The sequence below is a fragment of the Notothenia coriiceps genome, unplaced genomic scaffold (assembly GCF_000735185.1).
Source record: "Notothenia coriiceps isolate Sejong01 unplaced genomic scaffold, NC01 NC01_scaffold00000339, whole genome shotgun sequence".
Classification (NCBI taxonomy): Eukaryota; Metazoa; Chordata; class Actinopteri; order Perciformes; family Nototheniidae; genus Notothenia; species Notothenia coriiceps.
In genome coordinates this window covers 5,308,133-5,324,591 of record NW_011333040.1, presented here as the reverse complement: position 1 = coordinate 5,324,591, position 16,459 = coordinate 5,308,133, and the positions used below count along the sequence as shown (strand labels likewise).

The window sequence follows — 16,459 nt, the reverse complement described above, 5'->3', positions numbered from 1 at the left end:
ATGTCCATTCCTTTTATTTTATTCCTAATAATGACTATTGCCTATCACTTGCCACCATTGGTACGCTGTATAGCCTCTTTCAGAAACCAACCATATTATTAACATAAGTATAACCAAGTAAAAGACAGAAAACGAATTGATAAATGGTCTCATCTAATATCTCTTAAGCATCAAGAATGATCAGTAGATGTGTTGCTGTTTTCTTTATATTCTTCCGTAATTTGCAGCACACTGCTTGTTTTCTAATTATAAAGAACGAATAATGGTCTTAAAAATGTATGGATTTTTTTTTCAAACCTAAAATGAAACAAGTATTTTATAGAAAATGTGCTTTTGATAACCTATGATTGAATGTAATACATCTTCTGGTAAAATACTATTTCATTTCTCAACACTTGAGGGCGCACTTGGATCTCTCTCTTTAGAGTCTCCATTGATGCTGTTAAAAGGGGGTGGGGGTTAGGTGAAAGACCCAGCAGCCGTCCAATCAAATGCGACAATGTGGGTTTTAAATTGGATGAACCAATCATCTTCTTAGAAACGTGTGAAGAGCTGGATTCAGCCTCCTACGTTACCGTAGACACTTTGGTGGACACGGCCCTCTCTCAAAGTTCCTGGGGGAAGAGGGAAGGAACCCGGACAAACCCAAGGAAAGGGGCCAAGATTGTTCTCGGAGGATAAATACTTACCTGTAATTCACCCCAGGGAAGATTATTGTCAAACCAAGTGAAAAGGTTCGGGGACATTGTATCTGTTTGTAGCTATGTTACATAGCTAACGTTAGCTAACTAGCCGTTGGTTTATATGTGTATCGTTAGCTTATGTTACTTGGCTATTAGCTAGCTAGCTATCATTTTTCGTCTGCTAACATTGCTTAAATGTTGAGTACGGGGTCTTCATTGATTCACAGATTTGATTCAAAAATAATATTAACATTAACTGTCAGTGTCCGTCTCTTTTTCTGTTTGATCTAGGGTGCTACACGGAAAACCAAGGTCTTGACTGCCCGAGAACGTCAGAAAATAAAGAAAATGGCGGAGCCGGACAAATTAAACATCGACTCTATAATTCAGCGTCTCTTGGAAGGTGAGGAGAAATAAACCTACAATGCAGTGGTATACTTATTTTATATAATGCATATCTTGATGGTAGAGAGATGTGTATTTTATATCGCAGGTAAGTCGGCTAAAGTTAAAGGTAGACACAGTATGGTGTAGTAGCCTACTTAAGACTGCTATGCTCTCAGGCTCGATGGTTGCATTTGGATAGAACCAAGGATTGTAGCCAAATCCACTTTAACAACTCTTGTCATTAAAACTTAGTTGCGGTATTCGATTGGTAAAAGCTTTTTTTATATTATGGTTTCCCATTTCTGTTTTCATAAGAAACTGTGTTGTATGGAAATCAAGGCGAAATGGGTGACGTTACAGAAGTAAATGGCACGAAAGAAGAGGAACTTAACATATTTGATCAAATGGCACCTAGTCATACCTTAGGATGTTATTATTATTATTATTATTATTAATGCATTTCTTGTTGGGAGGAGATTATCTCTTACTTGTATTTCAGTTTATAATGATAGAATCACTGTTGTAGGTTGGATGATTTGCAACATGGTGGCATGGGAATAACTCAATAACTCTACCTTTTTTTAGATTTGTTGTTATTGTTTTCATTCACATTAATACATTGACACTTTCTTACTGTAGGAAAACTGTTGTAATCATAGTTTTCTTTAAACATTTGTAACCCCTTTTCCCACCAGAGCTTCTCAGTTACATGGGTGCACTTTTGTTGTGCTTTCTGTTATGTAGTTGAGGCTCTGATATCAATTTGCAGTCACAACCTTCCCTAGAGTGATTTGTTAATGAGGCGTACAAACAAAGATGCTTTGATTGGCACATGCTCACACTACTGAGAGCAACTGCTGTTCGGCCTTCTATTCTACTTTATGCTGTTTTTGAAGCAATCAGTTATTTTCTACCTTTGTGATCCATACTCAAAATACTTTGTACAAACAATTATTTCTGAGTGCATATATCGGGATAGCTCTAAAAGATATTCTTACAAGTTGTAAAAAAGTGTTCTCTAGAATGCTTTTGCACAAAATGTACTTTTTATATGGAGTGATTTGTAATCTGTATTGGCTCTACAAACTGACATGCTCCATTGCATGCGCACTGTATACAATGTGTGTAAACAGATTTGTTATGCTTGCAGTTGCTTGTGTGTGAGGGAAACAGGGCTGTCTTTATCTTCACATGATGGTTGTGTAACAGGAGCCCCGTGGACATCAAACAGAAGCATACATCTCTTCTGACCTAACTGTACAGTTCATATAAAAAGAACACAAAATAAGGTCGTGACCTCTGTAGTTGACCTTTCCACTGGGTGTGGAAGTTGGTATCCAGGCTTCTTTGTGTGACTGTTTCACAGGAACAACATCATATTTAGGAGACTTGTGATCTCAAACAAATGTGACTCACATTCCATCTATCAAAAGACCATTTTTTATTTGGATGTTGGGCACTGAAGTGTTTCCGAGGCTGTAAATACATTTGACCTTAGCCCTTTGTTTATTTACCTTCTCATATATATATATATATATATATATATATATATATACACACACACACACACACACACACACACACACACACACACACACACACAGTCCCCTCACGACCAGCCTAAGGCAAGCTGGTGTATGTGATTGGGATTATTGTCAAATCTGCATGTGCAGTCATAGTACCTCCTGGGAGTTTGACTTTGACTGTGGACCCTGCCTGTTATGCTCTGTTTTGTACATGGATTCTTATGCTTTGATAAGGTTGTCTGCAAAGCACAGAGGAACACAAACAAGCCTGATAGTGGCAGTATTTTTATCCTGTTATGTAACTCACTTGACCCTTATTGTCAGCATTTGTGGTTTTATTGCTGAGAATAACCACTCGCCTGAAAAAAATACTATTGTGTTTGCCGCTCTGTTGGAGACTAGTGAAGAATAATTGCCTCGCTGCATTAAAAGACTGATAAATGATACACTATCTCAGCCTCTGTGGTGAACAAGTTACTTTCTTCGTGCTTGCTGACTGTTTTTTGAGACCAACCCAAGGCAAGGCAAACCCAATTAAACTTGTTTGGATAATGATTGTTTCAATTGGATTACTTTCGTATATCTAAAGCTAAGTGAACTCTGGGAGTGTGTGTTGCTCATAGCTTGTCTGGAGAGCGTGACATCACATAAGCTCAGCCAGAACGTCCAGCACTGAGTCAGGAGTGGTGGACCAAATCAACTGTTGATTCCAGCAATCCCGGAACCCCAATGGCTTTTCTGTTGTGCTGGTCCAGCTCTTTGTTTCCTGCCCCCTGATCAGCGTAGTGGAAAGCCTTTTGTCTGTATCCCTCTTGGTAAGCTCTCTGTTGCCCACTGGCTATGTGGCTAACTTTGGAGTAAGCTCTGTCAGGGCTTAGCCTTCTGTAATCCAGGTTTAAGTGACAAGCAGCACTGCAGTATTATTTATACCTACTTTTCACTGTTGTTAAGGGACTTACTTTCACTTCCCATTCCAGGAAAGTGCGATTATTTCACAACCATTTGTACAAAATGAATACTCTCACTTTCCCTTTGCAAGTGTTTTTCAGTTTTATTATAACTACATTGGGTTTACTTGTAACAATAATTGACAAGTGATAGATGTGTGATATGTTCATGGTTTGTAACATGGACAAAAAATGTAATCTGTATTTTAAAACCAAATGTTCACTTTACAGTCATATTTTGTAATCCAAACTGTGATACTGTTTAAAGTGTTAAAATGCTAAATGTTTTGGAAGTTTTATTTCTAAATTGTTCATATGTAGTTTAAGAGAAGTGAGAGAAGTACCATGAGTTATTTTATTTCGAAGCAGGTCTCAAGCAATGTCTGTTTATCCACCTGACAACTCTGAAACTTTATTGAGAGAGCTCTGTTCACACCCAGCATTATATTAATAATTGTGATTATGACAGTTGGAGGCAAGTCTGTCTCCACTGTAAATACATTACCTGTTCTGTAGGCTGTGAGCAATTTGTTGGGTGGGAAACAGAGTGGCCATTATTCGGTTGCCCAGCTTGTGTTGGGATTTACTTTGGCATAAAGAAGCACATGTAGGAAATGAGGGTGTGATATCATTCTGCCCGAGATGCAAACAAACCAGATTCCAAACTCCACCAGTCTTGCCTAAGGCCAGAGATACAGTCGGGTGACGTCACGTACGCACCCCACCGTGGGCCTGTCAATGTGCAAATGTTTTGATCTAAATTATTAGCGCTGGTGATACTTCAATGAATAATTTAAGAATGCCTGTAAGCCTACCAACTCCTCTCCCTTCAGTTGCTGTCTTTTACTTTGCTCTTATCTTTAGGAGCCATTAAGTGTGTCATTTTAAACAAGTTGTCTGTAAAATAAACTTGGTTCCTTGTCAAAGTCTTTATCTTGGGTTTGGCTCCTTTCAGAGTGTGTAATAAGTCTAAAAAATATGACAATTACAGACTTGACAAGCCTTGTGAATTTGTCAAGAGTATCAGTGAAAGTAGTTGAGTGCCAAAAACAGAAAATAATATTCAACATTACATGATAGAGTTAGATTGAATTAAAATGTCTGTTTTATTGGACGTCTTTGTGATGCAGTGTCATAACAATGTGTCGTTCTTAACAGTGCATATTAAGAGGGCCCCAGTTATGTGTTTGAAATGTCTTTGCTACATCAGCTAAAGGGGATGTGGGTTTCTCGTCTTCTTCCTAGCTTGGCTTTAAACTGCTACATAAGCAGAACGACGTGCCTTTGAGGCTGACAACGTCAGGCAAGTTTCCACAGACCAGGGTTTCTCAGATGCTGCATCTCTGCATCCTGCACATAACCATCTTGCTGTGTTGTGGCTAGATTTAAAGTGTAACTTCTGATAGTAAATAACGATTTAAAAAATGAGGAGTAAATCATACACAATAACCATTAAATAGTGTAATTAACTGCGTATGTGGCTGTAAGACTCGACTAACATTTTCCTGCATTTGGTTGTTGTGAGTTCTTTACTTCCAGTCTGGTTTTCAGAATCTGAGGCTCATGTTTCATTGCTTACTCCTTGTGTCCTTCTCCATTCAGACTTTTTTACAGCTCTGACTCTGGCAGTGTCTTTTTGTTTTAACTATATTTCCCATAAAACATCTCTTGTCTTCACCTTTCTTTCAGTCAAGGGCTCTCGACCAGGGAAGAATGTCCAGCTGACAGAGGGTGAGATCCGTGGCCTTTGCCTGAAGTCCCGTGAAATCTTCTTGAGCCAGCCAATCCTGCTCGAACTAGAGGCGCCCCTCAAAATCTGCGGTGAGCTTTAATGTGGTTGTCAATAAGCTTTCAAAATGTATCAAACCAAATGTGAAATACCATAATAGTTACACTGCAGACTGACTAATGCAGAGAAAATCACCTGATGTTTTGTTCTCGATTAACTTGACAGTTTGCTCATCTGTAAATGCCAGTTGTGGTGTTACTCACCAGCCTCACCCAGTAGCAGTGTGAGAATGGTGTTAACATTGCACTCCTCTGCTGCCCTCTGCAGGCGATGTCCATGGCCAGTACTATGATCTGCTCCGGCTGTTTGAATATGGAGGCTTCCCCCCAGAAAGCAACTACCTGTTCCTTGGAGACTACGTAGACAGAGGGAAGCAGTCACTGGAGACCATCTGCCTGCTTCTAGCCTACAAGATCAAATATCCAGAGAACTTTTTCCTTCTGCGGGGAAACCATGAATGCGCCTCTATTAATCGTATCTATGGCTTTTATGACGAGTGTAAGTGCAGAGTACCTTTGTTAACAGGATACATGTCAAATCTGCTCTCTTGGCTGGTGCACTTATGTTTCATATTTCCTCTTTTGCTGGTAGGTAAGCGACGGTATAACATTAAGCTGTGGAAGACCTTCACAGACTGCTTCAACTGTTTACCTGTGGCGGCCATTGTAGATGAGAAAATCTTCTGCTGTCATGGAGGTAAATGTTAAATAAGATGCTATGAGGATTAAGTGATACACACTCGGGGTTTGTCAGTCCTGAAAGTTTGGAAGATGCTTCATTTTGACTGTTAAGTTTTGAAAGTTAGAAATATGCTTGAACTCAAAAATGCTCCTTGAAAATGCGTGATTTTCAACATAATCTCTTTCACCGGACGCATGGCGGACTGAAGCTAAATGAGCATTAAATACATATCACCCGAACAAACAGCTAAAGTCTTTTAGATAGATTGCTATGTGTATAAAGTATTTTGCAATTGCTTTTATAGCAACAATTTAGACTTGCTTACAAAGGTTGAGAATCTTTAAAAAATGCTTGAATCTTACTCTACTCTTTAGCTGTGAGGACCCTTGCCCATCAGAAGATAAGAACTAGATGTGTGTATGATTTCTCTGCAGGCCTCTCTCCTGACCTCCAGTCTATGGAGCAGATCCGCAGAGTAATGCGACCCACAGACGTGCCGGACCAGGGTCTGTTGTGTGACCTGCTGTGGGCCGATCCAGACAAAGATGTGCTTGGCTGGGGTGAAAACGACCGCGGCGTCTCCTTCACATTTGGAGCGGATGTGGTGGCCAAATTTTTGCACAAACATGACATGGACCTAATATGCAGGGCGCATCAGGTAATGTTTAGTCAGTGGGCTTTATGCCCCTACCAACTGAAGCTTTAAGATTATTCCTCTCTTATTCTTTTCCAATAGCAGTTTGCCTTTTTGTTAGGATTTTATATTCAATTCAAAAAATACTAGTGAACTTATTTCACTTAAATATGTAATATTCTTAACGACCTTCCGTGTAGTGTAACTTCTAGTGGTCCTGTTTAGTTGAAATCTGACTTTGTGTTGCTTCACTCAACCAACCGTACGACACGGTGTAATGTAACAAGCGAGCTACCGACTGACCTGTTGATCTTTTTGCTTCTTTTTTGTCTGTGTTGTTGACTGTTCCGGTTCCTCCTCAGGTGGTAGAAGATGGTTATGAGTTTTTCGCAAAGAGGCAGCTCGTCACCTTATTCTCGGCTCCCAACTACTGTGGAGAGTTTGACAATGCCGGCGCCATGATGAGTGTGGATGAAACACTCATGTGCTCCTTCCAGGTGTGTAAAGCAGAACCTTTGTTTTTTTTTTTTTTTCGTTTTTCTAATTTTGTAATAAAACACATTTGCCATCATCTGCATGTATTTTGTTTAGCAACAACAATTGTTCATAATGGGTAATTAATTAGTTGTAATGAATGTGTAGCATTTCCTTTTTGTTATGTTTGATCATAGTTTTCTTTGCTTTAAGTTGACCTAAAAAAATGTCAATTTATTTTTTTCATTACAGAAGTTACTGTTTATGTCCGTCAAACTAAATAAGAGTTCCTCTGTCTCTCTCACAGATTCTGAAGCCAGCCGATAAGAAATTGTATCCTTATGGCGGAGGAGGAGGAATGGGATCTGGGAGACCGGTCACCCCGCCGCGAAATTCAGCCAAGGCTGCCAAGGCCAAGAAATAACAGCCGCTGGATCCCCCTCCCTCAACCTGCCACCCTGCTGTCTACCCAACTCTTCTTTCCTCTACCTCCCAAACTTGTTCTCCCTCGTCACCAAACGGCAACAAAGCAGACAAGTGTCCAGGGTTCAATCATGTTTTTTCTCTCTGAAACAAACTGTTGGTTTGGCTGTTTGCGTGCACTCTTTTGTGTGAGTGTTTAATCAAAAAAAGTGAGAATGATACAGAGGGAAATGCTGTATTCTGTATGTATGTTTTTTTTCTTTCTTCCTCTTATTCCTCTGTTCATTTTTCCTTGTCATTTTGTAGAGCTGGGTTCTTCTTCCCGCTCTGTGATGTATATTCAAACCTGGGGGCAGTGGAGGAGGGAAGGGGGCAAAGAGAAAGAGGAGCCTTAGCTGTTTATGTTAAGGCCCCGCACTGTTTAATGCTAAACACAAGCTTTTGTACATCCTGTTTCAGAGGTTTGTGTATGTCTGTGTGATGGGTGGGGGGGGGGGGATCAAGTTGCACACTCAAATGGTAACTGCACATACCACACACTGGGTGCACAGGTGGACATATGTGCAGGTGAACCCTTGAATGAAATGGATTCACATGAAATAATACTTTTTTTTCTTCTCTTCCCTTTTTCAAAAACCAATGATTTGAGAACGCAGACATGGATGTGAAATAGTTTTGCTTCTTCCATTTCTTTTTTGTAGATACATGAAACCTACATGGTTGATTTCTTTCTTTTTGTTCTTGTTTTTAGTTCACTGAAATTACAAGATGAATAAAATAACCATTTATTTGAATTATGCCATCACGCCGCTCACTCTGTTTGCCGTTGCTTTCGTGTTTGTCAGCAACCTTTGCCATCAAGCATAGTGGCTGCGCTTGTCATTGAGTGTGGTAGCTTAATCTGACAATACAGCAGCTTAAAGAGATGTCTTATGAATAGGACCCACTCAAATATAGACACTGAAAAGTATCATTTTAGTCCAGTTTAGTTTATAGTTCTAACAAAGGGTAATTTCACATGGTTCTTTAGTGTAATCTACTCAAAGATGTAGGACAGAACAGGTGGTCTTAGAACCAGATGTTGCCTGTTTTTATCACAATACTTTGAACTAGAATCTTGACTATGATTATGGAGAACACGTGGTTAATAATCTTCAGCGGGAGGACTAGGAAGTTAATATTTTCTGGCTTTTAAGCCGTATTAAACTTTTACAACAGCATACTCAAGATACCTGAGCTGAAAGTGGATAGAAGGTTCTCCCCATAGTCCCAGGGCGAGGAGATAGTGAATCATTGTCCAAGTGCTCTAGTCAAGAAGAGCATCATACAAATAAAGATTGGGTTTCTTTTTATTTGAACCCACTGAATGAGGCTAGAACTGGGAACATAAGCCCTGAAGGCAGCAGAGTTTGGACGGAACTATTATACTTTTTATTTCTAAAAAGAGTTGCAGATGACCCTTTAAACTTAATAGGGAATAATATTAAGTAAATGTTTCACTATTAAAGTTCCCAAAGCAATAATATACAGAAAATCCAAAATAAATCTAGATGACATTTTTTGTCGGCAACATCAGGTAATAACCAGGAGAACAGCTACTGTACATGCATTAGTAAATCATTTTTAATGCTTATTAGATTGTGCTTTGTGAACATTTTTTGCGATAATATGGAAGTGCTTGCATTGCTTGTGACGGCAGTCATCATCTTTGAGTTGCTTTCTTTTTGCAGCTTGTTGTTGGAAAAAGCATAAAGACCCATAGACAGAATAAATTAAATACTTAAGAAATGAATCAAAGTGGACACTGTGACAACTGTCACCCCCAAACAACGCAGCCAACCTAAATTCAGACTCAAAAATACATTTTTTTCTTATTGAAACAGGATTTAAAAAATACATTCCGTCGTGTACAGAATAATGCCATAAGCAGGCCATTTTGCTTTCCTTTTTCTGTGCATTAAGTTGGCATACAGGTTGTCCCCATTGAAAGCATTCCATAGTTCAGCGCTGGCTGTTGCAACTGGTGAAAATATTAATTTATACAGTGTTTCAGGGTGTCTCACTGCCCATTTCTAATGAACCAAACACAGTTTTCCTCCATTACATATATAGTTTGTCTGGTTTTATTTGTCTGCTGTCTGTCCTCATTCCTCTGTCCAAGTGTGAGCACATGCCACAGCAGCGTTCCAGATTGCAGAGGCCGTAAACATTGTCAAGTTGAGTGCAAGGCATACGCACATACGCAAGCAGAGGGTGGGGAAGCTGTTTTTCAGCTGTCTGCCTGCCCCATACAATAAGACCAACTCAGGAAGTGAAATTTAAAATAAAATGAATGGTATGAGGAAATCTTATTTTGTATTCAAATAGTAAGTAATAACATTCATATTTACCAGTCGGATGACTTGTCGTTTATGTTCAATTTAAATAAGTTGAGCCCAACTGTGGCGTGGTGAGTCCATTAGGGAACAATGTTCACAGTGATTTGTTAGTTTAAAGGTCATTTTGATTTGTTAATAATACAGGCCCGCCTTTTGTAAATACAGTTGATATGATTGTCTAACGGATCTGAAAATGTACAGAAATATCTGACGGTAAAATATTTTAGAATAATAGGAAATGAAGGCATGGGTGTTATAATTTTGTGGAGAACGTCTCCAATGGAGAGATTGTGTCTTCAACAATGAGGAGACTCCTTTAAGAGAAAATAGTGAAACACTGTTGAATTGTACATTTCAGTCTTCTGAAAAAATTGTCCAAAAATGGCCACTATAATTCCCATTTTCAAAGCTGTACAAACCTCTGCTTAAAGCATTGTTACTCTATGTTTAATGTTGGTATTTCCACAAAATTATCTGGTCTTTAACTACTTTTTCGTTCATTAATTTTACTCAATTCAATGCTAAATACCGCAAGCTTATTAGTGTAGGATTTTTTTAATCAATCAGGGATGTTTTGCACCATGCACTGTTGCTAGGTAGATATTATAATGAGGGAAAAGAAACAATAGAAATTAACAGTATTTTTTATTTGAATCACAAGTTGTGTCTGTTACAAGGTAAAAATAAAACATAGAATTTGTATACTTGTGTATGGGTTTCTTTCTAAACATGTCTGACTGCAAAGTGAGATACATTTCAACATTTCACTTTTACATGAAATGGAAAGTAGCTTAGGCATCAGTGGGTTTTCTTTTTCCCTTTGTGTGCATTTACTTTTTATTATTAAAAATAAAAAGGCCCATCTGTTTTACACATGGGCCTGGGGTGTGAACCATGTTGGGAGTACTTTATTAAGAAGCAACTGAATTAAAACATGTGAAATAGATCAATCTAAATTGGATCACAATGATCTGCTTTATTCTGCAAAACAGCAAACCCAGAACATCTCATTTAATGCAGTCCTTAAAAGTTTGACAATTAAAAATGGAAAAAGAATAAAAACGGATCTTGTTCATAATAATCTATTCAGTACAGATTGCACTGTAAGGGAAAAAGATGAAAATAAGCTATTGAAATGTTTTTTTAATTTAAATAATCCACTACACTAGTGGCAACAAATACATAAACCATTCAAACAGCACTATAAAACACCTGTGGGAGGAACATGCCGGTATATGCAACATTGACATAAGGCGGCTGAGGGTCTGTGATGGTCTTCTAGATGTACAGGTTGTTACACTTTTCTACAGTGAAGTTTATGACCCTGGATAGTGTGAACAGACCCTGTGTACAAATGTTTGTATATTTGAAAATACATTTTCTCTTGTGATTAGAGAATGACTGGACCATAATGGGATGGATGGATTGTCATACTCACATGAAATGCCAAGCCCTAACCGGTTGTGATGACAGTGATGTTTACGTTTTCCTTCTAGTCCTTGGAGATGTAGTCTGTGGTAGCTTAAATGGCTTAACGCCTTTTAAAATATGCAGTAGCACTACTCTGGATTGTTTCCAGTTTGCTTCTTGATTTCCAAAGACATTTCAGTAGTCTGGACGAGTTTGTGACAAAATCCCATTTATCAACTTAGTCTTCCTTGGCAGCTGGGTAAAAGAATATGGGTCAAATATTCCTTGAGAGTGAATCGATTTTGAATAGTTTCATTGTAAATACATTAGCTTTGATGTAGGCTATTAGATTGTATCCTAAAATATATATTGAAAAGCAAATATAAAAATGATCTTGGCTTCAGAACATTAATGCAAAACATTGTATATGGTTTTAGCAAACTATTTGTATGTCTATTTTCCAAAGGGATTCAGGATCCATAAACCTGGACTTTGACTCTGGATACCATAGGTTAGTTTGTTATTCAAGGAAAGCCAGGTCTGCATCAGGCACCAAGGATTTGCATTTTAAACTGTTTAAGATAACGTGCTCTTTGAAGACTAACTTTATACCTATGAAGACACAATTAGTAACCAAAAGTCAGATAAGAAGATTGGACCAATTCGTCTCTTTAAAATTGATTGATGGGCCATTTAATAAATACATTAACTTAAGACAATGACACAATCTCTTAATATCCTGATGTTGTGTTTTTTTTGGTCTGCATAAACTATAGAAAACAGGCCTGTAGCCTATTGAACTATGATGACGTTTAGAAATGCAGCAGCCTGATATTTCTACTGGTGACAGCATTTCTGTTCTGTACTGGTTAGCTGTTCTGTGAATGATTACATTAGATGCTACTCAATTTTTCCTTAAATTAATCAAATAAAAATACATATTTTCTTTTCGTTGTCCTATTTAAATCAAATGTGTTAATCAATAATCATAATTGTGTTTTGGAGACACATGTAGAATAGAATGTCATCAAATATCATTGAATTTACTGGCAGGGTAATGTGAATTTAACTCCTTCACTTTAGTCACGTTATTCATGAGGAAGCTTCCAGAACTCCGTCCAATACTGTATACAAACCGTTCCTAATATACCATTAGGAATAGAGACAACATCTCTTCGCACGTATAGGCCTACATCTATATCATGTTGATGATGTGGGGATTTTTTTTTTTCCCGCTCAGGATTCTGCTGTGCTGGGCCTGGGGAAACATGTACGTAAGGTAAATATTCACCTCTGCTCTGGATCAACAGTAAAGCTGGATGGCCCCCTACAAGAAAGCCTGACCAATCATTGAGCTTAAACCCCCTGATTTGTAAAAATGACCTTGAGCTCAGCCAATAGCGTAACATTTGGGCGTTGCCAAAACTAGTTCGGTTGCACCGGACGTTGCCCATCAACTTTTGCTACTAGAAGAGCGTTGTGTAAAGCTAGTTAGCTAGCAGCATAACATATCCATTTTAAGCTACTTTTTACCACTGGTGATGTTTTTCAACCTTTTGCTATTCAATCTGGGATTCGCAATCGTAAACAAATAAGCTACACATTCCAGAAGTGACGAAGAGACTCCATTTTCGTACGCGGCTGCCCGGACCAGCCTGCAAGACGGCAGAGAGCTAGCTGCTTGTGCTCTAGGCTAACTTTCGCTGCCAGAGCAAGCAGGCATCTTGTAATAAAGTATCGATCTGACGATACTTTAGCCGACTACAAAAGCCTCCCAGGTATGTATTTGGAAAACCACATCAACAGTATACATTGCATATGAGACCATATTGCTTCACAGGTCTGCAACAATATGATACAGGTCATGTTACGTTAGCTCCGGACCGTAATGCTAATGTTAGCTTCTTCACTACTCAGCTGATAACTCCCCATATTTTCCCAGCAAGCTCGACATGCTAAGCTAACGTTAAGCTAATGGATTTAGCTAACGGGCGATCAGTCACATTCCTAACCGTACCAAGCAGCGGTTATTGGAAACATAGCGTAACGTTATAGCATTCAAATAATACCGGGGCTGTGAATTAGTTACTAACTTAATGTTGCGTAATTTGCGATCTCTGCTGAGATGCACACATCTAGATGATTATGGTTTGTTGTTGTTGTCATCATATAATTCGTAGTGTTACTTTGACCCGCTGATTGCAGCATGCTGATGGTGGGAGGCAATGGACGGATGCACTAGAATGAGTGTGAAGGAGCTGTGTGATACCGATGACCTGGCCAACGGTTTGGTGCTGGACCCTTTGCTGGGCTTCAGCACCCATAAGATGAACATCAGGTAATGTGTTACTCAACATTAGTCTGCAACAGTCAATTTTGGTGGAGGGGATTTAACCTTTAAAAGTAGGATATCAAAGGATCCCAAATTAAAGTATATTTTTACTTTTCTTATTTTATTAAAGGGGGCTTGCCTCCTTATTAAATATGTAAGTCGACTTTTACTTCTGCCTTTTAGCTGCACTGCACCTTTGCTTTTGAAATCTACAAATATAGGATCTCTGATCTTCTGATGCTGATATATTTTTTGGGGGGCTTTTTCTGTTCTGATTATTTGCATTTTTACTGAGACACGTATGAGCTGTAATGACACCCAAACCCTCCATAAAGTGTCAAAATACAGACCCAATTTAAAGATGTCTTGGGTTTGGAAAATATCACGTAATATAATTTTTTTTAAATATAAAAAAAAAAACTTTGGAGCGATTGTATTTATTTGTTCATCTTGTGTCTTTTCTTGATCTTACCAATACTTACTATCTTACTAGTCAACTAGCACATATTTATTAGTATAAGTATTAATGCTGATGGAGAGTAAATGAATATCTAAAGATACAAGATAAAATAGCATTTTATATAGGCTAAGGCTGATTAGATTTTGTTCTGAGACTTTTTGCTTTTCTTAAATGCCGTTATATGCTTTCTTTCTTCATCAGTCCCCCACCAGCGATCCGGCGATGGGGTAACCTCAAAGAGACCCTGCTGCGCTTTCAACGTACGCATGACTTCAATGCTACATTCGAGGCGCTGACAGTGGGCGAACAAGCTGGTGACTACTTTAATGCTTTAGGGAGCCATCGACTGGAGCTGCTGAGACAACATGTAAGCTGATATATTTAAGCCTATGAATCATTATAAATATATAATAATCAATAATTAAGTTGACAAAAGTTTCTGTTTTATAGTATCTGGATTAAATCATAGAAGGCTTCCTTTGATCCTGAATTTGTCACTTGAATGTGAGAATATAATCTTTGATGTCTGCAGGTGTATCGCTACCTTGATGCCTTCCTATTGGATAGTGGAGTCAAAATAGAGTCCTGTGACAGATACTCCTCAGAGAAAAATGGAGCAAAGATTACCTCAACGAGGCAATGGTAATCTCTCGCACATTTTATTTATCAAGGCAACATGTAGCTCAACAATAGCTGCTGAATTTCCTTTACCTTTTGTTTTTTATTTAATGTCTGTATGTGGCTTTCATATGTTTTTTCGCAGGTTTCCAGGAGAGCGTGTGGAGGTCCTGCTGGGCTGCATAGCAGAACTGAGCCCCTCTGACGGCGCTGTGCTGAGGGCAGGGGTCAATGATTTCAGTGTGATGTATTCAACACGCAAACGCTGCACTCAGCTCTGGCTTGGGCCTGCCGCTTTCATTAACCATGGTGAGTTTGATTGCATCCATGATTCATATTTTCCGAGCACAGACATATTTGACCAATTCACAATGTGAATCACAAAAGATTTTCTTAAAATTGAGAAAAGTCTCAATCATATCCAAGGAGGAAAAAGGTTGTAATGGTATATCAATGCTCAAAAACACAAGATTGAAAACTGCTATCCAAAACCAACACTTTTAATAACTCATATTTTCATCCTTTATAAGCTTGTCTGTTTAATTTGTGAGCATCACTCTTCTCAACACAGGATTTCATACATTTTATGGCAATTAACCAGTTATATAAGAATACTTTGTACTATAACCATCTAATTTATAAGATTGAAGCTTTACATTATAGTAAGGACATTTGTTTTTGAGAAATATTCTAATGTGTCAAAAAAGGAGCCATTTGTTAATTTATCTTTTAAGTGACAAGAATTACTTTGGTATTTCATGTATTGTCACAACAAGTGTAGAGCTGAAACGAATTCACCATAAATTGATATGAAAATAGTCAACAATAACCTATTGTTAATCATTTGAACAAAACTTCCTATTCTATGGTTTCTTGGTCTTCTGGGATAAGGAATTAAATATTTTAGGCTTTTGGAATCTCAAAAAGAACAAGAAATGTAAGTAAGTCAGCATGGGCTGTGGGAAATTGTGGTGTGATTTATCATTACTGACATTTTGTAGACCAAAGGATTATTTGTGAAGGGGGAACAATCAGCAGATCAATAAACAAAGAAAACCTGTTGCAGTCCTTGCTAGTGTGCATTTAAAAATAAATGTATTAATACAAATGGTAGAAGTAATTGCAACAGATATGCAGTGGCAGCTTGCTCTTCACAGCCAAGGGTATGAACCAGCGTTTCCGCCGGGGGGGCGTCTTGCCGTCATTTGACGCCCTTATTCAGCTCGGAACACCCTGAACTCGAGTCGAGGGCGTCCACAAAAATAAATAATTCGAGAGAAGATCGAGAGTTTTTATAGCTTGAAATGATGAAAAGGAAAAAGGACAAGGACATCCCTCTGTTGGAGGGGCAAAGGAGTCTGTTGGGATTCTTTTCGCCGCCAGGAAAGAGTGTTCCTGTGACGGAAAGTGTACTGCCGGCGAGCCTTGACGGGGGGTGCTAGTGGAGCACGTGCGTGAACTGCGAACGCCGGAGCCTCACAGCGGCGAAACTGAGGCTCCGTGGTAAACTGTGGTAACACGAAGAGCCGAAAGAGCCGGCTCTTCTTAGTGAGCCGAGCCAAGAGCCGAGCCAAATGATCCGGCTCACTAAAAAGGAATTCCAATCACACTAATACATAAAGAGATACTATCTATAAAGGGGACAGCTCAATTCAAAATTCAAATCACGTGACACAACCTGACGTCACACCCCCCCCCCACTCTCGGGTGGACGCCC

General features: G+C 38.8%; 2 protein-coding genes across 2 annotated transcripts; both read left to right on the top strand.

Moving 5' to 3' along the window:
* Positions 1-567: 567 nt before the first annotated feature.
* Positions 568-10,622, top strand: ppp1caa (protein phosphatase 1, catalytic subunit, alpha isozyme a). Its single transcript, XM_010769467.1, has 8 exons — positions 568-734; positions 975-1,086; positions 5,233-5,364; positions 5,600-5,830; positions 5,924-6,028; positions 6,448-6,671; positions 7,010-7,144; positions 7,429-10,622. The coding sequence occupies exons 2-8, from the start codon at positions 1,032-1,034 to the stop codon at positions 7,543-7,545; spliced, it is 999 nt and encodes a 332-aa protein (XP_010767769.1). The 5' UTR covers positions 568-734; positions 975-1,031; the 3' UTR covers positions 7,546-10,622.
* Positions 10,623-12,806: 2,184 nt separating this feature from the next.
* On the top strand, positions 12,807-15,216 carry LOC104944007 (histone-lysine N-methyltransferase SUV420H2-like). The gene is made up of 5 exons (XM_010769478.1): positions 12,807-13,110; positions 13,538-13,670; positions 14,326-14,491; positions 14,657-14,766; positions 14,888-15,216. The coding sequence occupies exons 2-5, from the start codon at positions 13,558-13,560 to the stop codon at positions 15,117-15,119; spliced, it is 621 nt and encodes a 206-aa protein (XP_010767780.1). The 5' UTR covers positions 12,807-13,110; positions 13,538-13,557; the 3' UTR covers positions 15,120-15,216.
* Positions 15,217-16,459: the final 1,243 nt, after the last annotated feature.

Excerpts from the sequence above, each read along its gene's own strand:
- ppp1caa (XM_010769467.1), top strand. The coding sequence starts at position 1,032 with ATGGCGGAGCCGGACAAATTAAACATCGACTCTATAATTCAGCGTCTC. Across the intron at positions 5,365-5,599 it reads GGCGCCCCTCAAAATCTGCG|GCGATGTCCATGGCCAGTAC; the intron begins GTGAGCTTTAAT and ends TGCCCTCTGCAG. Across the intron at positions 6,672-7,009 it reads TAATATGCAGGGCGCATCAG|GTGGTAGAAGATGGTTATGA; the intron begins GTAATGTTTAGT and ends GTTCCTCCTCAG.
- LOC104944007 (XM_010769478.1), top strand. The coding sequence starts at position 13,558 with ATGGACGGATGCACTAGAATGAGTGTGAAGGAGCTGTGTGATACCGAT. Across the intron at positions 13,671-14,325 it reads ACCCATAAGATGAACATCAG|TCCCCCACCAGCGATCCGGC; the intron begins GTAATGTGTTAC and ends TTTCTTCATCAG. Across the intron at positions 14,767-14,887 it reads ATTACCTCAACGAGGCAATG|GTTTCCAGGAGAGCGTGTGG; the intron begins GTAATCTCTCGC and ends GTTTTTTCGCAG.